At 44.3% G+C, this 23,994-nt stretch overlaps 2 protein-coding genes across 5 annotated transcripts in view; both read left to right on the plus strand.

Annotated features, from left to right (window-relative positions):
• SCEL (sciellin) overlaps positions 1-12,153 on the plus strand; it is a 108,433-nt gene extending 96,280 nt beyond the window's left edge. For 3 of the 4 annotated variants that reach the window (XM_048493701.1, XM_048493699.1, XM_048493698.1), the window contains 6 exons: positions 1,266-1,352; positions 3,342-3,410; positions 5,202-5,276; positions 6,710-6,818; positions 9,198-9,300; positions 9,989-12,153. In XM_048493701.1, the coding sequence (XP_048349658.1) occupies positions 1,266-1,352; positions 3,342-3,410; positions 5,202-5,276; positions 6,710-6,818; positions 9,198-9,300; positions 9,989-10,005 (460 nt within the window). In that variant the 3' untranslated portion in view covers positions 10,006-12,153. The remainder of the gene's footprint in view (positions 1-1,265; positions 1,353-3,341; positions 3,411-5,201; positions 5,277-6,709; positions 6,819-9,197; positions 9,301-9,988) is intronic. The other variant, XM_048493702.1, reaches the window with a different exon arrangement.
• Positions 12,154-21,942: 9,789 nt separating this feature from the next.
• The window catches only part of SLAIN1 (SLAIN motif family member 1), a 52,319-nt gene continuing 50,267 nt past the window's right edge, over positions 21,943-23,994 (plus strand). The window contains 1 exon segment of the mRNA XM_048495077.1: positions 21,943-22,433. Within this exon segment, the coding sequence (XP_048351034.1) occupies positions 22,003-22,433 (431 nt within the window). The 5' untranslated portion in view covers positions 21,943-22,002.

The following is a 23,994-nucleotide window of genomic DNA, read 5'->3' on the forward strand; positions in this document are numbered from 1 at the left end:
CAGTGAGGAAAAATGGCTTCCCTGTGTAATTTTGCACAAGCTCAGATTCTTGTCCAAACTGGGCTGCTACATATGCTAAGTTGGACACCAAAGATCCATATGTATGTACTGTCAAGTCATAACTGACCAGGAGCAACCCCAGCAAGGGGCTTAAAAGGCAAGTGAGAGGCACAGGTGTTTTAGAAGTTTTAATTTTTATTCCTTCTGTTAATTCGGTGCTGTTTTGTCAATTTGTTGCCACCTCTGTTCAATAGTTCCTGGTCATTCTGTCAACAACTTTTAATTTATACCTAATAAAGGTTATTGTATTGTTAATTGTAGAAGCACAGGTGGTTTGCCAAGGCCTTCTTCTCCAGAGTTCTCCTTGGTGTTTCCCCATCCAATGGCTGACCCTGCTTAGGGTCTAAGATCCAATAAGATTGGACTATACCCTGACATTCCACACCCCAGAGATCCATAGCTCTTCTAAATCCTGTGTCAGCAGGATGAATGTCTTGCAGCACAGTTTCTTGAAATAAGTTCTATTTTATATTTTAACTTTTTGCCTCTTTGTTAAGGTTTGGAATTTGGCCTTTTGTGAATTGTTGTATTGCTGGTTGTTAACTGTAAATAAACATTCATTCTCAGTTTAAATGTGATACTGAGCTTGTTCTAGTAGCATAGGGAAGGCCTTTGCCTCTTCAGTTTTCTGTTTAAATTGGGCTAAAGAGAGGGCACTCTGTTCCAGGTTCCTGCCCCTCTGTTTTCTCTGTGGGACCCTGCCCACTTCCCCTAGCCATGGTAGACCCCTTACACTGTTGTCTGTTTGAAAGAAGTAAGCCTTTTGTGGATTGCTTGCATTAAGGCTGTTAAATCTCTTTGGCTTCAAAGCCCGGAGAAGGAATGCTGCCAAAGGCTGTGTACGAAGAAGAATGGCCGTCCTTCTTGGCTCTCAAATGAGCCTCACTGCACTAGACTGGCAAAACAGTGAAGAGGCCTAGTTCATTCAAAGTACACACTGTGCATATAAAATTGTGGCCATCACTGTGGACCATTCACTGAGCAAAACTTACAGATCGAGCACAAAAACAACAGACTTTCAAGGCATAATAGCTGGCGAGAAAGTCTGTGGTGACCGCATCCTGTTAGGATTTTTTTTGCATGAGATTTTCCCCTGTCTTCCTTAAATATTTTTCTAGGGGAAAAAAGTGTAGCATAAGAAGTTAAAGATAAGGAATATGCTTTCCTTTGTTCTAACTGTTAACAGCTCCTTTCCCCTCCCTCAGGGTATCTGAACAAGAGTGTGAATCAGCCCGTGCTCCAGACAAGCAGACGGACATGAAACGCTCATACCAGGTTACAAGAGAATCCAGGTACCATAATTTAAATTAGTAACATTGTAATCCTAAACAGGGTTACTCCAGTCTTAGCCTATTGATATTAATGGACTTAGACTGGAGTAACTCTGCTTAGGATTGCACTGTAGATCGACTGAGTGAATATTCCTGTAGCTGAAAAATGCTATTTCTGGCATTGAGCAGAGAAAGTCTGGGAAAGGGGATCTTAACAGCACAGTATGGGAAGAAGCAGTCCTTCACATATCCTGGCCCCAACCATTTAGGAACCAACACTTTGGGTTGTGCCTGGAAACAGATGAGCAGACAGTAAAGGAGATCTTTCAGAACTGGAGTGGTGCAGTCCCTGAATCTGACCTGTAATACAGGCTGGCTGCCTCATTTTGGATCAGCTGAGATTTTCAGACAGGTTTCAATGACAGCCCTACGTAGAGCACGTGACAATGATCTAACCTGGATGTGATCAGAGAATGGAGCACCATGGCCAGATTATGCTTTTCAAGGAAGCGTCATGACTAACATGTCAACCGAATGGAAGATAACTGAGCCTCTACCCTACTCCCATCCCAGCCAGCCTCTCCAGAAGAATAACATGGTTAATGGTATCGGTCTCAGACTTGACAATGAGAACCATAAAGCTGGTTGTTCTTGGGGCTTCAAAATGTTGATGCTGAGACTGCCATAAAGGGAGCAGTTCAGGACCTTGTGGCTGCCATGAAAGCCATATGACTGCCCCAGAACACTCTGCTACCTACACATGCAGCGGGTCATACACATGATTTGATTTTCTCTGGAATAGGATATATATTTTGGTAAAGGGAGAGTTTTCCACTCTGCTCTGATTGGCCATTATCTGGTGGATTGGGAGTGGTTCCTGATATCCCTGGGGGATTTTCCACTCAGCAGAGTTGGCCCTTATGTTGTAGCTCTGCTTGACCTGTGAGATCCAGTGATGGCGAACCTATGGCACTCCAGATGTTCATGAACTACAATTCCCATCAGCCCCTGTCAGCATGCTGGCAGGGGCTGATGGGAATTGTAGTCCATGAACATCTGGAGTGCCATAGGTTCGCCACCACAGAGCTAGACTGTGGACACAGTGGTTCCTGAGCATCTTTTTTCTCTTTCTGTTCTTCACCCTATGTGGGGCTACCTTAGTGAGCAGTCTGGAAACTTCAACTCATCTGCACTCAGAGAGCCTCTGGTTTGTTCCAAAGCACACAAGGCAAACGAGCAAGTGGCATGGCTTCCCTCCCGATCTTCCACCCCGGCTTACTGGAAGGCGAGGGGGCTGGGATCGTGCTTTTTTTATGGCAGTGGGGGGAGTTTGGCGGGGGTAGGGGGGAGTTCAGCCAGGGGGCCAGCGGGGAGTCTGGCCAGGGGATGGGTTCTGAGGGGAGGGGGGCAAAATGCACCCCCCATGTGACCCAGGAAGATGGTGCCTGGGTCAGATGACCCTGACACCCTCTTCAGGGGTAGGGAACCTGCGGCTCTCCAGATGTTCAGGAACTACAATTCCCATCAGCCCCTACCAGCATGGCCAATTGGCCATGCTGACAGAGGCTGATGGGAATTGTAGTTCCTGAACATCTGGAGAGCCGCAGGTTCCCTACCCCTGCTCTAGATACACCACTGAGATCCACTTGATCAACCCAGCCTAGCTCGACACTAGCACCCAAAGGTCAAAGGTCAACTGTAGACATAGTCGGTCATATATTTCATTCTTATCTCATTCTGTTTCATGGTATATACTTGTACAGGCAGGTATTTAACCCTAATTCTATTCTTCTCCGTCATGCAAGTTTCTAACTGGTTATGTGCATATCAACATCTATCTATTTTTATCCAATATTTTGAAATGGAGCTTTATTCATGCACCTGTGGGGCCTAAAATGAACAATGACTCCTGGTTCAGGAAGTAATGCTATTTGATGTTGTCTCTTTTCATTTTTTGTGTATATTTGTTTTTAGAAAATGAAGTTCTCTACATTTTTGTGTATATTTCAGCTATAATGCCTCAAGCAGTTACTCACATCCAAAGGACACTACTGTGTACACAAGGACATATGAGAATAGGTACCTGAAAAATGCAACATGTTTTTCTCAAATATTTCCTTGTATACAATTTCAAAAATAACTGTTTAAACATAATTGTTTAAACAATAAGTAAAGTTATTTTTCATCTGTGTTTTGGCTGACCTGATTTCTTCAGCGTATAGAAAACGTTCACTAAGATTTCTAATTTTTTATTATATCCCAGGATAATTTCAGGAGTATACCTAAAGAGATTAGGAAGATCAATATTCAGAGGCTGTGGTCCCAGTGCAATATACCATTAAGTTATGGGTTTATTCATGCCTTAACTCCACCCGAGACTTTTACCCTAACAATGCTTGGGTTTCTACACACTCAGTGAGCCCCCTAGAGGTGCAGGATAATGATAGATAGATGAATATATCCCAAAAATGAACAGATAACAAAAAGACCAGATAACAAATGAATGTATTCCAAGGCCATGGAGTACTAAGAGCAGCTGAGTCAAAGTGGAGAGCATTCCACATGTGGCACATAGAAGAAGCCCTTGGTTCATCCCAAATTGCCATGCCTTAGGTGGTGAGGGGATGCACTGCAGACAGTATTGCCAACCTCCAGGTGGCGATTAGAGATTTCCTGGCATTACAACCCCAGGCAACAGAGATCAGTTCACCTGGAGAAAATGACTGCTCTGGAATATGGCATTATGCCCCACTGAAGTCCCTCCCTCCCAAACCTGGCCCTCTGCAGGCTCCACCTCCTAAATCTCCAAGTATCTGCCAACCTGGAGCTGGCAACTCTAACTGCAGGGCCTCACATGTCACTCATCATCAATCCTTACAACAGCCCTATAGGGTGGGTCAGTATAATTATATATGGGAAGTGAATAGTTGGTAAGCCCAACTAATTTATGGCTAAATTTGGACTGGGAAGTCCCACCTCTGACTTCTCCCTGGAGTCCAAAGGGTCAAACTAGCTGTGACTCGTGTTCGAATCCATCTCGTTCTCCTTAGAACATGTATTTGAAACTCTACAGAGAGAGGGAAGGTAGGGACAATTTATAGCAGAAAATAGCAAAAATCTAGCTAACTATTCTCTTTCTGTCTGTCTCTGCTTTCTACTTCTCTGATTTGAGCCAGCTCCCCAGAGTGGTTTTCCCTATTTTAAAAGGACTGTTGGGTTAATATTATGTGCTTCAGTGTATAATGTCTAGTAAGGACTTGGAAGGGAAGGGAGAAAAAATCTGTACATGCAGCCATTCAGCTGAGGGAAAATACCCTTTTGTTATCACTACCCAAATTCTGTTGCATAGGGGACAGACAAGAGTGCCGCACGTTCAGGCTGATTCCTTTATGTGGCCCAGTCCTCACATGGAATCAAACCAACTCCGTTTCATGTAGGGAGACATTAAATATATGCATGGGACTTCATCTGCCTAGTTCAATATTGGTCTTCCTTCCCTCTTTGTATCATCAGTATGTGTATAGAGCAGGCAGTGACTGCTGCCCTTGTGTGCACTGATCTCTGAGTTAGAGCAATTAAACAGCATGTTGTAAAACATAAAATAATGCATTTTATGTTTTCTTAAGTTGTGTTGTGTCTTGCCTTGTTCTACAGTGCTTTATTTTTCCCCCTAAAAGAATATCTGACTTTTTCATCCCAAATGGTCTTTTTTAGAGGGGCGTAAAACTGCATCTTTTAGATGTCAGCATGTTGTTTCAGCCTGCCCTTGGGTTTTGTGTAGATGGCTTTTGATTAATGATATTCTCTCTGAAGTGCAAAACGGAAAAGTGATGATTGTTCATAACTTGGTGCATGTTAATTGTATTGCAGCAAATTTCCCCATGATAGTTATGAAGACATCATCCATGGAAAATCTATCAAAACTGTTTATTCGACTTCTGACAGGTAGGATATAGTATGTATGCACATGCACCCCCACTGTTACTGGAAGGGATGGGAAGGGCAGCAAGACGGTGAATACTTTTGCAATTGACCTTAAGATTCCTTCCTGGTTTGCCCATGCACATAAATCACTTGACTTCTCTATTAATGTATATTTGATGATTGGCAGAACAAGAGAATTGATCCAGGGGATACAAAACTTCTGGCCATGCCATTAGGTATGCGCAGTTTATTTGCACATGCAGATTGTCACCCTACGTGAACATGTGTGTATGAATTGGCACTTTAGCTAGGCTTCAGCTAGACTTCTAAGGTGAAAGCAAAGGATAGGGTTTCCAACCCTGGGTTGAGAAATATCTAGAGATTTTGCGGGGGTGGAGCCTGAGGACAGGATTTAGGGAGGGAAGGGACTTCAATGGGACATAAAGTCCATAGCCAACCTGTAGGTGGTGGCTGGAGATCTCCTGCTATTACATTTGATCTCCAGGCAACAAGAGATCAGTTCACCTGGAGAAAATGGCCTCTTGGAAATGTAGATTCTATGGTATTATACCCTGTTGAAGTCCCTCCCCTCCCCAAATCCTTCCCTCCTCAAGCTCTACCCCCAACACCTCCAGGTATTTTCCTACCTGGGCCTGAACGAGCCTTAAATTTCCCCTTAGGCTCTTTCCTGATTGCCTACAAAAGTAGCGATAACCTTTCACAGTGATGATTTCTCCCATAGCATAACAAAATATTTACCCATTAAGCCAGACACTGACATACAGTTGTTTGGTTAGGGTTGCCAGCTCTGGGTTGAGAAATACCTGGAAACTTTTGGGCCCGTTCTGCACATGCAGAATAATGCACTTTCACAATTGTTTACATGTGGATTTTGCTATTCCTCACAGTAAAGTCCAGCTGCAAAGTGCATTTAAAGTGGATTGAAAGTGCATTATTCTGCATGTGCAGAACGGGCCTTGGTGTGGAGGGTGGGGGTTGGAGAGGGGAGAGAAGGGACCTCAGCAGGATATAATGCCAGAGAGCCCACCCTCCAAAGCAGCCATTTTCTCCAGGGCCCCTGATCTTGGTTGTCTGTAGATAATTTGTAATAGCAGGAGACCAGCCCCCAACCTAGAGGTTGGCAATCCTAACTTTAGCCCTAATCCACGTGGAAGTTCTCCTGTGTATGTTGTGTTGAAATGAACGGGGGCTGAGCAGGAACCAGTAGTGCTGTATCCCATTCATTCTGACGAGGCTTGTTCAAGAGAACTTCCAGGTGGATAGTGCCTCATGCGCACAGACAGTTCCATTTCAGAGCATTCTTGCAAGTCTCATCTTTGCAGGCATACTGATATCTGGCATGAGATAATGGAGGGGTGGATGGGAATAATAATATCATCCCTCATCCGTGGAGTCCCAAACGCTCCTGTTTTTACTGCTTAATTCTTACACAGGACCGTGATTGAAAAAGAAATGTGCACATTCTGCCGGAAGCCCTTGGGCACAGACACTAAGATGGTTCTTGATGCCTTGCAGATCTGCTGCCATGCAACTTGCTTCAAGGTAGGAAGGAGGCTTTCATCCACTGCTATAAAACATGCATGACTGTGCATTATTGAGGGTGTCAACTGTTAGCACATAATTTGACCCATATGTAGAATTCTTGAGCTAGCATAGAAAAAGTTACATTATTTGGGCTTTTAGACGCTGTAGACATTTGACTAGCTAATAAGGAAGGATGTGTAAAGTATATGTTTTGTATGCATCAGATTCTGGGTTGAAAACTTGGTGTCTCCAGCTCAGAGAGTCCATGTAGCAAGACTGGAGAATGCCACTGCTGAAACCTTGCTAGGCAGAGGTACTGGACTAGAGGAACCAATGGTCCTGTGGCCTTTTAGTTACTTTTGCCATAGTTATAGTACATAGTTGGCCTCTGGGCTGCCACAGGGTTCCCTCTCAGCCCCCATGCTATTTGATAACTATAAGAAGCCACAGGGAAAAGTCATAAAGAGGTAAGGGCTGAGAGGGAACCCTCACCTAATTTCAAGTATGTTATTGATGTTTTGAATTGATGCTTGGAGTCAGTAATGGGCTGGATGAGGGTGAACAGGCTGAAACTTAATCCTGACAAGACAGAGGTTCTCTGAATTAGCAGGAAGGCCAACCACAGACTTTTGATTTCTCACGCCTTAGATGGGATTATACTCCCCTTGAAAAGCCAGTCTTGCAATTTGAGAGTGCTACTCAACACAGCAATCACTTTAGAAAACTAGGTGGCTACAGTGATATAGTGTTTTTGCTTAGTTTTGGCTGTGCATCAGCTGTGTCTGTTCCTGTGTCAATCAGATTTAGCTGCAGTGATCCAGGCCTCAGTTGCATCTAGGTTGGACAATCACCATGTGCTTAATTTAGGGCTACCCTTGAAGAGTGGAAGTTGCAGCTAGGGCAAAATGTTTTGGCTAGACTTCTGGTTGGAGCCGGCTATTGGGATCACATGGCCCCAATATTACATCAATTACACTGACCATTGATCAGCTCTGGAGCCCAATTAAGGTGCTCATTTTGACCTTAAAAGCCCCACATGGCTTGGGACTGACATATCTGAAGGACCATCTTCCCCCATATATTCCCACCTGGGAATTAAGGTCACAAGTAGATGCCTTCCTAATTATCTCATCAACCAAAGCTCATTTGTTGGGTACCCAAGAGAGAGCCTTTTCAGGGGCAGCCCTGTGATTATGGAACGACTGTCCCAGGGTGGTGTGCCTGGCCCCCTCACTTCTGATCTTCAGGATGCAACGGAAGATGGTTTTGTTTGGTAGGACTTAATTGATTAATGTGGTGCCAGTCTCAAATTGTGGCTTGAAAGCCTTGTTTTTATTATTGTCAATTATTAATATTATAAATGATAAGAATAGTTAGCCTGATGAATCCCATGGAACTTATAGTCAAACCCTGCTACAAGCCAAGCAATGGTTCAGCCGTTAGTCCTGCTCTTCCTCCATTCCAGCAGGCTATTGCATTTTTTTAAACACACTGCCGCTCAGTAGTCTCCCATCCGGATAAATGACAAGGCCCACATTCACTTGGTAGCAGCAAAGCTGACAACTCAGGTGTGTTCCATATACTAGACTCTGTCTGGGTTCTTTTCCCCCAACAAAATTTTTGTCCTGCAATTTATTGCTTTTTAAAAATGAGGTGGTTGCACTGTAATAGTTGCAAAATTAGCTACAGGGATTTGAGAAAGAGTGCTGGTGGCATGACAGCCCGTTGGTGCCTTCCACAACCAGTTTTTCCAGGTTCTAACTGGACCATGCCATTAACGTGCAGAACTGGTTTTTCAAAAGAGGTTGCTGTGAAGAGAAAAAACATTTCATACAGTAAGGATACTTCTGCCCTGACCTGCATGGCTCAGGCTAGCCTGATGTCATCAGATCTCAGAAGCTAAGCTGGGTTGGCCTTGCATGGGAGACCACCGAGAAATACCAGGGTCATTATGCAGAGGCAAGCAATGGCAAACCACATCTATTAGTCTCTTGGCTTTAAAACCCCTACCGGGTTGTTATAACTCGACTGTGACTTGATGGCACTTTACATACACACACTTTACACACACGGACACGGACACTTCCAAATCATTGTTCCATCAATATTTCATGCCCTTACCTCTACAATCGTGATATAATACAGTAAATGTCTATTGGGTAAGAAAGAATTCAGGAGATATTTAAACTTATTACTGTATTACAGACTAGTAATAAATAAAAATACATTTATATAGGACTGAATTTTCTAACAGCTGTAGTTGTTTTATATGAAATTCTGTTGAGATTGCTGTGTTTTTCTGCATTATAAAGTCATATATTAAAGATGCCTATGTATGTTCTCCTCAACTGGATTGTACAACTAAAAATTTGTGCTCAACTCTGTGTATGCTTCAAGTGTGAAGTTTGCAAAGGACCTCTGGAAAACCTGAAGGCAGGAGACAGCATTTGGATTCACAAGAACACAGTGCATTGCGAGCCCTGCTATTCTAAAGTGAAAGGTAAATTTCGCAGAGGGGAAAGACATGTTCTTGTATGTTAACATGGAGAAAGGAAACAACCAATCAAGTCCAAGATACCTCTGCAGTGCTGCCTCTTGGTGCTTGTTAAGGGTGATGCTAATGTTAACATTATGGTGCTGTCCAAGTACATACTGGTTGTTCCTGATGAAATTCATGGATGTCTGGAAATGAACACTTACACAGCCTGTCATTGGTTACTGTGCCAGGTCTTAGTGTTTCTGTTCCCTATTAGTGCTGATTGGTTTTATCATTCTTAAGTAGTGTTTTTGTTTTGTTTCCTGACATTGTTCTTTGCTTTGAGAACAATTGTTTTGTAAAGCAAGAGGAACATTTCTAAATAAATAAATCTCCCCCACTTGCTATGGATAATACCTGTGACTCTGACAGTTGTCACCAGATGATTGTCAACTGGAATAATCCATCCTTTTTTTAATGTTCAAAGTTTCCATGGGATTATCAATGTGGACATTTCAGTGCCAACATTCAGAACACTTTTGGAGATGCACAAACCAGAGACCATCTATTTATTTATTTATTTATTTATTCATTTTATTAAACTTATAGGCCGCCTATCCCCGAAGGGCTCAATTATTTATTTATTTTTATTTTGGAAAGTGACAAATATCTTCACAATGATCTTTTTAATTTATCTTTTCTTGTCTTACAGCATCATGGATCTACTAATTTTGACTTACTGGGTTTGGTGTGATCTCATATGATTAGCTGTGCACTTTTATCTTTGACAATCATACATTTTTAGGGAGGGGATCTCTGATGTTTGCTACAAGCCATTGCATACTGTAGATACTTGCAGAGAACAAGAAGAAGAAATTGAAATTATAACCAGATTCCGAAAGAGAAGAAATTACATGATGGCACTTGGTGAGAAGATGTCTGCAGTACCCATAAAAAGAGGTTGCCTTAAATTCACCATATGAAGATACCTGATTAAGCTCTGAAGAAGTTGTATTCTATTTTGTATTCATTCAGGAATAGTTCATACGTGCATAAAGGTTGTCAGGTATGAATGAATCTCTGCAGATCCGATACAACAGATAGGCACAATGAACCCAATATTAGAAATAAGTTGCATTTAAAGTGTGTTGCATTTACTGTCATAGGCTTGTGGGAGGAGCCAGCAGAATACTTTGTGCCTTGTGACCCTTGGCATAAAATGTGGCCCTTGTTACTTAAAGGGATGGGCCAGTCCTGATTTTCAGGCAATTATGCTCTTCATAAAATGAAAAACATAACTTTCATATGTATACAAAAACTTCCCTCCTCTATTCATATCCGCTCTCCCAGCCCTTTAACAAAGCCTCCTCCCCCACCCCAAGTGACTGACAGTACAGTTTGCAGGACCATATGATAGAAGATTGCTGGTAATAAGTCCCAGTCATGGAAAGAGCTATGGCTGGGGCTGCGGTTGAGATGGAAACAGTGGTAAACATAGGTAGCCATTAGGGAAAGCCGGGAATGGTTGAATTGTATGTATTGGGAACGTCCACAACATGGAGATTTTGATATGCAACTCTTTGGCACAGAAATTTTGTCCTAACATCTTGAGAATGCAAGAAGATAATTGATCATGCAAGTACATATGTAAGTCTTTTGATGCTATTGATAAATATTCTGAAAGTCAGGACCCTGCTATTGTGTTGAATATTGTGCTGTATATTTTTACCATGGCTGTAATCACAAACATCAACACATTTCTCCCTTTCTTAAATCTAACTCTATGCTTATAGCTTAGTGCTATAAAATAATAGAAAAATTTCCTTGGCATAGAGAAATATATTAACATTAAATGTATAAAAGGTAAAATTAAAATGTAAGAGACGAAGAGTTTGATTAATTGTATCGCATAGCTATTTCCAAATAATCAACAGACTTTTAAAATATACACAGTAATTCTAGGATGATAGTTTAGTTTGGAGCTGCAAACAGTAGTCCAGTGACACCTTCAAAGCATAGTGAAATTTATTTCAGCAGAAGTTCTCATGAGCCAGAGCTCACATGGCCTGACGTGTACATAGAGTCAATCATCTGAGGAAGAGACTCCCAAAAAACTTATGGTGGAATGAATTTCATTACTCTTTAAGTGCCACCGGAGTCCTGTTTTATGTAGAATAATGTTTCAATGACCTTCAATGCCATCATAAGCAAAGTCATACCCTTCTCTTCAAGATAGTGATTTTAGAAGGGTATAACTGCTTAGGATGGCCCCATTAATGAGTAACATTGAAGAAATGTGGCTGTCAAGGATGTTGCTTGCTCTCTTAAATCTGTAGTGTCTTTTGCAATTGATTTCTGCACTTCCTGGCTCGTGGCAATAAAAGACTGACCAAGTATGGCAACAGAGGAGAAGGGGAAAACCCATAGCACAAAGTAACTTATGCCCCACTTTCCAGTGGCATCAATATGTGCTGCTGGGAGGGGCCGTTCCCAGCCTGAAAGTGCACTGCAGGCCGACTAATGTCAGCTCCACCTCTGGGAATTCTCCCAGAAGGTATTCCAAAGTGCAGGCATGGCCTTGGCCACTATGGGTTTGGCCACTATGCAGCTGTGTGGAGGTAAGCAGCCCAGCACTGGCACCCGCTGGGCACAGTGGGCACAGATGTCAGCATAGCACTCCCACCACTTCCAATGCAGCTTCAACCCACCTCCTTTGGATTGTACAGTAAGAGTGTGAAAATAATGGCCTGCTAATCAGTGTTTACATGGGAGTTCCTAGGTAGAAACACAAATTAAATAGTTTGTATGTTCTGTTTTATTTTTGTGTGCTAGATATAAGTGCAAGTTATAAATATAATAAATGAATGCATAAAACAATGTCTGGTGTAGAATGTGCAATAATAGTAAACAAATGTATGCCAAAATATTCAGTCAGCAAAACTGTGTTTTAGCTCGCTAAATTTATCGTAAGAGTGAGTGCAGCCCACCAAGCATGTGTTACAACCTGTTGAGCACAACTGCCTTGTAGGGATTCTCATGAACTTGTTTTTATTGATGAAATCCTCCACTGAATTGGGTCTGTTCACTCATTGGTATAACACACTGAAAGTGATCCTTTCCCTATGGAATGATAAGGTAAAATATACATTCATATATATTTTTAGAAATAATTTATGATTGTAGTAGTCATTCCCCCAAACAGGTGAAGCATGCATCTATCCAACTGCCAAGGAGAATGTCTGTTCAAATATACCTCTCTGGGCTGATGAAATGGAATGGTTTCAGGAGGGTTTGCTTATCCTTTTCAGCGATTCCTATATTTCAGATCATATGATTGTTCCTCAGAAGTTCCTGAATTCTTGGCTTACTGGTTCTACAGACTGCATTGTTGAAGAGTATCACTGTTGGTCCACATTTTATTGCAGAAACTGAGTAACTATGGTTGAAAACCATTGCAGTGGTCAAAGTGTGATCAGGGACCAAAATTAAATATGGCAATTGTAGCCAGGGTTCTTAAAATGTCTGCTTAGTTGTAAGTCTGCCCTACCCTCATCTTAATTAATTGTATCCCATTACCACAGGCCTTTGATCTCCCAGCCTGATTTCATTACTATACTTTATTCACACTTCTTCACTCATGTATAAACAAATGTGGTTGCCCCATCACATTCTGTTTGGTCTTGTATGACCTTGTTGATTAAAACCCCCCCACAACAAATCCTCTAAAATATTGGGTTGAAACTGTTTTACTTTGACAATGTTTGAGAACAGGCCTTCAGAGGTTTTAAAGAGCTTGATCTGTCTCACCTACATTGGAAGTGGCTCCTCTCCTGACAGTCACACAACACTTCCATTTTTGGAGCTCAGACAGGCCACAAACAGGTATTTCAAGCCTCCTGGACTTTGATATCCAGAAATATTACATTTGTATCTCTGCAGTAAGTTTGCTCCTCCTTGCTCCGTTCACTCCCCCCCATCAATCCTGATCTCACTTGGAGGAAATAGGGTTGCCAGGTCCCCCTCTGGCCCCTGGAGAGAGATGGGGGCATGTGGTTGCCAGATCCAGGTTGAGAAACGCCTAGAGATTTGGGGATGGAACCCAGGGGAAGACTGGTCCCCAGTGGGATAGAATGCCACTGAGACCATCCTCCAAAGCATGCATTTTCTTCAGAGAGACTGATCTGTGTAGTCTGAAGATGAACTGTAATTCTGGAAGATCCCAGGTGCTACCAGGAGGCTGACATCCCTAGGATGAAAGCTTATTTCAAAATCATCACTGAATGTAGATAGAGTATATTCTGATCTGATGTTTTCAGTAGGTTCATCTTTGTGGACTTACGTGCAGTTCCACCTGCTGCAAAGAAGAGTGACAAGCTTTTCTCGGCATTCCTGCATCTCCAGAGCACTCCTTCCCCCTTGTCCTGGAGCTGAAACTGGGAAAGTTTCTTGCCAAAACGTTCATGAGGGGGAGGGAGCGATCCCCTCTATTCTCCTTTCACTACCACATCAAGAAGATGTGTTTTCTTCTGTTCCTGTCTTTATTGGCCTAATCATTCCTTCTTTCTCAGCTTTGATGGAGAAGTAGTAGTCAGTATTGTTCAAAAAATGCTCCAAAGTTGGCCATTCTGATAGTCATTTGTGCCTCAGCGAAGGGCATATTTTGGCCTCTGTAATTCTTGTTCGCAACTCACAAGGCATGCCATGCCAGGGTCTCAAGGCTGAAGAGGCATACATCCTTCCCTGCTGTAGACTGCTTCTTCACCACTCTGGCATTTACCTGTACGGATTCACTTAACACTCTGAGGAGTTGGTACATGGTGGCAGTTAGTCAACGGAAGGAATTGCACCTTCCTCCTCCGCTGTCATGACCGTTTTGGCAGGAAACTATCCTGCCTTCAGCTCAAGGGGAAGCGGGTGGGAACACTCTGAAGATGAAGGAATACAAAGAAAAGCTTGTTGCTCTTCTCCATGGCAGGCCTGTTCATATGCATTCCCATGTGTGCCTGCACAGAAGGACACTCGATGAACATCAGTTACAGGTAAGTACAATGCTTTTCTCCAGAGAGAAAACATGTTCCCTAATTTCTCCCGTTTGTTCAAATCTTAAAAGAGTTTCAGGGCATCTGCTGTGTAGGTTTAATTCAAGACCATCTGTACTATAATTAGGTTATAACTTTTCCCAAGACAACAGTAAGGCATAAACAATAAGGACCAGTTCTGAGCAGCTGTGGTAATTGTGGCATGCATTTGATTGATCTCATTGTATATTATTGAAAGAATGCAACAGGAAAAGAAAGGATGCTTTTGATGGATTTGGGAATGTAGCCCATAAAAGGATGGGCAGTCATACTTACCCTTTTAATCCCAAAAATAAATAAATAAATAAAAAGTAATACTTCAAAGCTGGCGACTTTTTCTGTATTTCACTAGAGTCATGTGTTTTGTTTCTGTTTGATGGGTGCGTCATAGAAACATCCAAAGGAATACTTTGCTGGCAGCTGTTTCATAGAAAAGGCCTGTCTTCAATAATGCATTAATTTGGAACAAAGGCTGCATGGAGAGGGATGCTCCCATAATTATAGGGATATCAGTGACTCATCAAATCTATTTTTCCAACCAAATAATGAAAGCACTTCATTTTTTCAAAGCAGGGGCATGCTATCTAGAGGAGAGGAACCAGCTGGAACAGGAAAGGGCCAGTCTGCCCCCTGACCAGCAGGGCATTTGTGGTATGGTGAGGGAAGAAGGCAGACCTGGCAGCTCTGAGCATGCAAAGCATCTTTCTGTTTTGAAATGGGCCTTGATGCCTGTTATGGGACCTAGCTTAGTTCTGCCCGGCCTGTAAGACCAAGATGTTGCACCAGGGCTATGGTTGAGGGCAGCAAAGAATCATGATAGCAGCTGGCCACCCCTCCCCCCACCCCCCGTCTGTGTTCCTTCTGGGCTGTTGCTTCCGGTCTCCCTTGGAAACTGTTAGGAGCCACTGAGTGTGTCAACTCCCCCCGCCCCCAACGCACACGCACAATGCTAGTACTGGCCCAGTTCTGGCATCGATTGGGTTTCCTCACCCCCCACCCCAAACTGAGAGGGTCCTATTGGGGTTTTAAGGGCTATATAATATATAATTAATTCTATGCATTTATATATTTATTTGGATTTTCATCCTTTATGATGTTAGCCACCCCAAGCCTCACATGAAGTCCAAAGTGTGTATAAAAATTGTATCTCCTGGAAATATTCAGAAGGAATCTCAAGAAGAAGAAGAAGAGGAGGAGTAGGAGGAGTTTGGATTTATATCCCCCTTTCTCTCCTGCAGGAGACTCAAAGGGGTTTACAATCTCCTTGCCCTTCCCCCCTCACAACAAACACCCTGTGAGGTAGGTGGGGCTGAGAGAGCTCCGAGAAGCTGTGACTAGCCCAAGGTCACCCAGCTGGCGTGTGTGGGAGTGCACAGGCTGATCTGAATTCCCCAGATAAACCTCCACAGCTCAAGCGGCAGAGCTGGGAATCAAACCCGGTTCCTCCAGATTAGATACACGAGCTCTTAACCTCCTAAGCCACTGCTGCTCATAAGCCTGCTAACTGTAGGAAGAAGACATCATAACTTAAAAGACTGCTTGGTGCACTATCTAAGATGTTTTTAAATGAAAAGACCTCCAGCACTGGGGCATATGGTGCAGTCTCCTGTGAGTGCGTTCCGGGGGTCTAAACAAAGCCTTGTTTTGTGGTCCTTCCAACCCCTGCCAGCATTTGCACAAGCAGGTTAATACCAATGAGATAGAAAACAATTAAAGTCACACACTGTTGCAGTCTTTATCAGTACTTCTGCTCTACAATTGAATTGTTTTTTCCCACTCTAACTTCCAATGAAACAGTATTGGATTTTCATCCTAGAGACATCAAGGGACAAAATGATGCCATTCTACAGCCCTTGACAGATCAGCGTTAGCTGATCGAGCTGAAAGCCTGTGTCACTTCAAAGGTATTGAAGCACAGCTGCAGAGCATCTCAACTTTATCCAAAGCAGACGTCAATAGTCAAATCAAATTTTACCCATGCAAAAGCCAACAGCCATTACAAAATAAATGCAGTAAGAACAATAAAACATTAAAATAAAACAATAAAATGAGCATTTCACAAAATGTTAAAAAGAGACAAGTTAAAGATTAGCTAAAACATCCACACTAATAGATTCTATGGATCTGTCCTCCTTGGGGTCTCATTATTGTTTTTGCTGCACAAGCAAACAAAGACATTCTATAAGTAACACAAGAATCGACATCTGATAGTAAAAATATCATCTTTTCATGGTTGGATTGCCAGTTTAAGCTTCTCAGTAATCCATCAAGAAATTTGGCCCTGGGTTCCGTAGACAGTGGATGAGATAAAACATAATGCGAAAGATCCTCCACAACAGACTCTCCACAAATCCAATGCTGCTGTTCCTTTGGCAGTTTGTTATATCTTTCAGACAGTACTATCGTTGGCATGGTTTGGCGGCACAAGGTGGTCAAGACCACTCTAAATTTTGCAATAGCAAGATTAGCTGAACAAGGAATTCTAAGGTGATCATTTATGAATATTTAAACCATGATTAAACTTTGGGTTGTAGAATTGTTCTGTTGATTGAACTACCCGAGTTGTACACCCAGCAGGCCATTGTTGCTTATTCAATAAATCACCAGGGACTGAATAACAGGTTAGGATGTTATTTAAGAAACCAGAGTGTGACCTATCATTAGACATCAGAAGATTGAATGATTGTATGCTGAGGATATTTGCATTTGAATTTTTACATTGTTTCCAAAGTTTTAGAATGGCCTGATGAACACAGGACCTAATTGAAGGCAACCCAGTTTCCTCTCTCATTAATGCTGCAAGGGTTCCTTTAGAATTAATAGAAAGGACATACATGCATGGGAAACATGAGAGAGTAAAATCCACCTAAAAGCAAGACTGCAATGGAGGAGAGATCAGTTTTACCATTACCTGCGGATAACAAATCGCAACAGAGCCAGTGTGGTGTAGTGGTTTAGAGCAGCAGGCTCTAATCTGGAGAACTGGGTTTGATTCCCCACCTCTCCACATGAGCGGTGGACCCTTATCTGGGGAACTGGGTTTGTTTCCACACTCCTGCACATGAAGCCTGCTGGGTGACCTTGGGCTAGTCACAGTTCTCTCCAAACCCTCTCAGCACCACCTATCTCACAAGGTGTCTGTTGTAGGGAGACGAAGGGAAGGAGTTTGTAAGCTGCTTTGAGTCTTCTTACAGGAAAGAAAGGCAGAGTATAAATCCAAATTCTTTTTCTTCACTGTTTCAAAAGGGGTGCAAAAGTCAGCTTCTGTGCAGCAACTACCGGTATATAGAGGGCACTTAACCTCTTGGTTTCACCTGACCCAAGTTTGTAGAAAAATCTACTTTGTTGCTCAGTTTCCCCAGTTTATATATGTATGTATCTGCAGGTGGGACCATGATGAGAAACATATTGATGTGCACAATTTTAGATGTAAGATGCCTTGTGTGAGAGATACAGTCCTTGAGACTTTCATCCCAATTGGGCAGAAAATAAAAAGGGACATGGAAAAATACATCTCCTATGGAAATAATGTTAAATAAAAGCAGCTGCCCATTTGGGGCTAGTAGAGAAGACCAGGTTGCTCCTATTCTGAGGTCTCTTCACTGGCTGCTGAACAGTTTCCAGATTCAGTTCAAGGTTCTGGTGATCATCTTTAAATCCCTACATGATCTGGGGTCCACATATTAAAATGACTGCTTCTCCTTGCATCTTCCCATGTGGCAGCTCTGACCTCCTCAGTAATTGCAGGGCCCTGGGCAAAAGTCCATGGTGGACCCCCAGAATCACTGCCCCTGCAGTGCCCCCCTCCCCCATGGAGGCCACCTTCTGCCAGCTGAAAATCAAGAGGTGGCCTTTGCAGCAGCTGCAAGCAGAACAGGCAAGAGCAGCTGCAGCCACAGCAAGCAGGTATCTGTGAGTCTTGAATGTATGGGCACAAACAACTACCACCAACAGATGGGCAGGTAAATGCACCTATAGCTGCAAATGTGCCGGGACAGATGGAGCAGTTCGTGTGGACATGCTGGCAGGCATATAAAATTTAAAAAATAAATAAAAATCTGAAGAAATAGTGTCTGTATATAATAAATATATAGTATATTTATTATACTATAATAAAGTATAATAAAGGCACTATGATAAAGAATGTTAATTTTTTATCTTATAACATAAATCCATTCCTGTTTGCTTCATTTCAGATTGTTGTCTGTTTAAAAGTGATTGCAATCTTAGAATGAGGTTTCTTTGTTTTTCCACCACTTTTTTTGTCTACAATGAATTTGTCTTTGCATGTTAATTCATATGAATTAGGAGTAACCCCTCCCACACACACCATTGAGTAAAGGCACCCCATATGCTGTTCTCATTTAGGCAATCAGTTGTTAAAGCAATCAGCCTTCTTAGTGGCTTGCATTTCTGCAAGGTGAAATTTGCATAATTACAACCCTGAAAGTAACAGTTTCAATCTCTAATTATATGGTTTGTTTGTTTTTTTAAAAAAGAGATGTCATTCTGGGAGTTCTCTCCCTCCACAGCTGGACACAGTCTACCTTTTTGTGCTGCATTCAAATCACAAAGAGAGCAAGTTCACACATGTTGGATCTTGAAGGTCATTAAAAACCTCTGGTCTTCTACCGATTGGTTGGGGCTCTTAGGCGGCTCTCAGAGCCCTTCCTGTTAGATCAAAGCAGCAGCAATTTTTAACTGCTTTTTTGTTTTTTGCTTTTCACCTTCCTAGTACAGAATTATTGGCTATAGTCTTATCTAACCACACGTGTGTGTGTGTGTGTGTGTGTGTCTGTCTGTGTGTGTGTGAATCTTCCTTTCCCCTTCTAAGTACATCCTATTATAAAAAATAATAATTTTTGTTTTATGCTGAATTACTAAAAGGTAACAGTTCATTAATATAGTAACTTTTAAATCTTTATTTGGAAGAAGGAAGGAAAAACTTTGATCACTGCTCATAAACTTACCCTTCTCTAACAAAGGGTTTATTATCCATCTTTCTCTGTCTTCACCAAATAAAGACAATTCAAGGAATAAGGGAGCCGAGGTACCCACCTTCCCCATGTTACAAAAGCACCAACGTTCTAAAAAGGAATCCCAACAAACTTTTTCATTCAGGCGATGGAACAGTGTGTAATCTGGCAACCAAAAGAATATTACAGTATCTGGGAACAATCAGGTGCTTTTTGGAAGGACCTTCTTCATAGAGTACCAGTTCCCCAAGCTTTCTGCTTCTCTTTGCCCTCATGCTGAGAAAAGAAGCATGACAGTGAGGGGATGTCAATCAGCAGTGGAGAGGATCCCTCCATGGCTCTGACTGTCGGCTTGTTCCTCATCTTGGTACACCTCCTGGTGCTTGGTTAGTTTCCTGCCCCCTGGTTATTTTGATCGGCACCTCATGGTCCTTGCTTGACACCAGTGATTTCATAACTTTGTGCACCTCTCTTCTTATCACATGACTCTGACATCACATGGCTTCCTATCCTATGTTTGCTGTTCAGTGGGTCCAGGCTGAAAAGAAAGATCAGTCCCAGAGGCTGAGCCAAGACATTCCCAGCATTCCAAACTGCTTAGCCTGCAATGGAAGAGAAAAAGTAGCTCTATGCATATATGGCTTGTGGTCAGATGACTGCTAAAATGCCATTGGTTGGCATATACCATCTCCCCATACACCGGCTGTCAGCAGGAATGTTTGGTCTTTACCTACGGCACTTTTTGGCAGATATTTTGAAAGGATCTGTGACAGATGGAAAATAAGCCATGCTCATGTATTCTGGATGGAAATGAAGATATGGGGGCAGAGCATGGAAAGAATCACATTTGTATCTGCTGGCCCTATCCTGATCTCTGTGCATTCACAGTCTGGTTTTCAGAGAAGCTGGTGCACTCTGTGCTCTTTATTTTTTCTCCAGTGTACAGACTGCACGTATGCTTTATATGTGTACTCACGGGTAGATTGGGTTGGAACCTGCAGGGGTAATTTTGAATTTCCTCCTCCAACTGTTCATTGAAATCTGGAAAGTGGTCATCCAGATACTGAAGCACCAAACAAATATTGTTTCATATTTCCCATTTCCCCGAAGAAATAGGACGCTCCAGAGATCAGGCCTGAAAAGGGCCAGGTCTCTTGTGATCAGAAAGTACACACAATCAAGGCTGTGTGTAGGCTCCAGTTCTGAGGGAGCAGCTGATAACAGTGATCAACAAGGATATGACAGGGTCATAAAATCCAGGTTCCTAAGAACCTTGGGTTTTGCTTTTCTTTTAAAAAGCACATTCTTTGTTCTCATGGTGGCAAATATATGACTGAAATTGTGCAAGCTATGAGCTGGACCTTACCCACAATAAATGGAGTCTGCTTGTGGAAGTGGTTGTTTCCTTTCCCTTTTCTGTAGCATCCACCTGTGCCCCCCCCCCCCCACCTAAAACCTGATGCTAAAGATTAGGGGAACCTTAGTCAAAATTGATAAGGGGCACAGTGGCTGCAGTGAGGAGAGAGAATCAGGTGAAGAGGAAGAGAGGCAGTTTTAGCTAGGGAATCAGAGGTACACAACAAATTCTGGTGGTGGTGGAATGAACCATGACGGTGCAACCCACTTATTGTAACTCCACATGGACTTTTCAAGGCAAGAGCTGAACGATGTGTAGTTTTGAAAATTTATTTAGAAAATAAACTACACTTTAGTATCGTTTTGATTTTGGGTTACATACAGGGGCAACATAATCTTTTCAGTGCTTACGGCCTCTAAAGGTCTTAATTGGACTGTGGCAGGCTTCGCAATGGTCCTACCTGCCTTCCTGAAGCATGTAATGGGATCCTAGGAAAATACCTGCAGGTACCTGGCTGCCCACAGACATCAGGTCAGAAAGTATTGCCTAAGGTCCTCTGCTTATCTCAATCCTACCCTTTTCTGTCAAGGTAAAACAGAGGAATGTGGCATTATGTGACTTGGAGAAATAGCAGGTAGCAGTTTACTGGATCATGACACCCCTCTGCTAACTAGGTGATAAACAACACACCAAAAGGTGGATTTCCAATTCCAGTTTGGGAAATAACTCGAGATTTTGGGAGTGGACCCTACGGATGGTGGGGTTTGGGGAAGAACCTCAGTGGGGTATAATGCCATATAGTCCACCCTCCGAAGTGGTCATTTTTTTCCAGATGAACTGACGTCTGAGATCTCCAGTCACCACCTGGATGTTGGCATGCCAGAGAGGGCTGCAGCCCCCAAGAGCACCCCCTCCTCCCTTGCTTCCAACAGGCTCCCTGAAAGTTTGTGGGCGGAGCCTGCAGATCAGGCTATCCCAGGTAGAGCCTCCTCCTCCCCTTCTATTGGTAAGGCAAGGACCGGGGAAAAGACCCCCTCCCTATTTCAGCTGTCTTCTGCTGTCCATCAGCGAATACGCCCCGCCCCCAGGAGGCGTGGCCGAGGGGGAGGGCGGTGCCGGCTTGAGCCCTGTCCGCTCTCGGCTGCAGCGCGCGCTCTCTGGGCCTCCCCGCCTCATTAGCGTCTCCCCGCCCCGCTTTGTTCCCATTGTGCGCGGGCGAGTGGGCGGGGCCCATCGGGCGGGGGCGGCGCTTCGGCGGGCTCGGAGGCGCGTCTGCGGGGCCACCAGGCAGGAGTTCGCGTCCGGCCGGCGGGCCATGGAGGCGGCGTTGCTGCAGCCGCTGGCAGCGGCCGAGGTGAAGGCGGCGGGGTCGGTGAGCGCCGAGCTGGAGGTGAAGAAGCTGCAGGAGCTGGTGCGCCAGCTGGAGAAGCAGAACGAGCAGCTGCGCAGCCGGGCGGCCGTCGCCCCCATCGCCTCCCCCACACCGGCCCCGGTGGGCCCTGCCAGTCCCCGCCCGCAGCGCCTGCTCTCGCCCGCGGCCCTCCCGGTCCAGCTCGCCATGGCCGGCCCGGCGCCGGCGCTCCTGTGCGTCGCCGCCGCCGCGGAGCCCTTCGTCTACTTCAAGCCCTCGCCCGTCGCCCCGCAGCAGCACGAAGCAGCCAACCTCCCTCCGGCCACCGCCTGGGACGAGGTGGAGGTGCTGGACTTGCAGGGGGAGCCCGAAAAGGAGGCCGCGGAGGAGACCTGGTCAGTACCTCCCGCGAGTTCTCTGCCCCCTTTGAATGGTTTCCGGGGGGGGGTATCTGTACCAGAAAAGAGGCGCCCCAGCGACGCCCCCTCCCCTGTGGCGTTTGGCAAGGCGGCCTGTCGAGCACGAGCCCCCCGGGATCGGCCTCTCCTCCTCGCTTGCCTCGAACCCCCAACAGTCTGCTCTGGGGGCTCGGATAGGCTCTCTTCCCTCTTCGCCCTGAGAAACGCGGAGGAGGTTAAGGTAGATTCTTGGCTGTGGCTCTGACGGCTTTGAAGGGCTCCAGACCATTTTGGGGGGGAGGCGAATGGGGGTGCAGAGTCGGTCTGTTCCCACTAGGCTCGACGGCCTTCTGCCCAGCCTGCCGCCCGTCCCTGAGCTGGAGAGCCGCTGGAGCCGTTCCAGTGCGCTCGTGGAGTCCCCCCACCCTGCGACCCGCCCGGCTTGAGGCAGGGCAGATTTCCCCGGTGCCAGGACGGCTTTCAGGACCCTGGTCAGCGTCCCGGGCCTTCCGCTTGTGGAAGGAAGCCCACGCATCTCGGAGGCAGCGCCTGTGATTGATGCCGCCGCAGCCGCTGGCAGCAGGCTGAGCTTCCCGAAGCTGCAGAGCCCGGAGCCCCCGTCCCCGCGTCCAGCCCTGCTGTAAATGGCATTTATCACACACACACCCCAGCGTTTGCATTTTACTGTGCTGATTGATGCAAAGACTTCTGCCCACATGCCTGTCTGGAAGTCCCTGGAGGTGGCTGCTGCTTCAGTTAGAAAAAGGCAGCTTTGGGAGGGTATGATGATTCCATCCCCCACCGGCCACTGTTTCATTGCAACACCCCCCACTCCCCATTGCCATTTCCCCCTCAGCTGTTTTCCAGATGCATGTTTGAAAAGGAAGTGTTAGGGAGGGTTGTTAGCAGAAAAGCAGCCAGAAAAGGAAAGCCAAGAGTGCTCATCAGCCAGGAATTGCTCATAGAAGCAGCCGCTGTGGAGGTCTTAGAGATTTTGTTCCCACCTTATTGTGGATTGGGGTCCATTTGAGACGGATAGCTTTCAGGAAGGAATGGTGCTGGCGTTTAAATAAAACACTTCAGGTTGACTGGAATTGGTCCATTGTGTACATTTTTTGTTTGCTTGAGGGTTGCAAAAGCTTTTTTTTTTTTTGGTATTCTAATACAAATTATGTTTATGCATGAGGACAGTGCTGGCAAAGTTAAGCACATTTAAATCCCTGTTGATTTGAATGGTGTTTGATTGATATAGTGGAAACTGCTGGCATTTGTGCTTGCTTTTAGTTGGCTCATGCACAGTGTGGTTAAAAATCCTGAATGCATTCCATTGATTTCATTGAGACCTTTTCCTGGCTATTCAGGCGTATGCAAGGCTGTGATTGGTGGAAGACTCGGTCATCAGCCACCTCTGGATCATCTTTTTCACTCTCCTGCATCCCCGTTTCATCCTGACAGTGCCTCTTGGGGAGGTGGGGGGAGGTTTCCAGAAAAAAATGAACAAATCAGGAATTTGCCTTGAAATAAATACATATTAAATCTAAACTTTTATTTACATAAA

Source organism: Sphaerodactylus townsendi, linkage group LG04 (assembly GCF_021028975.2).
Source record: "Sphaerodactylus townsendi isolate TG3544 linkage group LG04, MPM_Stown_v2.3, whole genome shotgun sequence".
Lineage (NCBI taxonomy): Eukaryota > Metazoa > Chordata > Lepidosauria > Squamata > Sphaerodactylidae > Sphaerodactylus > Sphaerodactylus townsendi.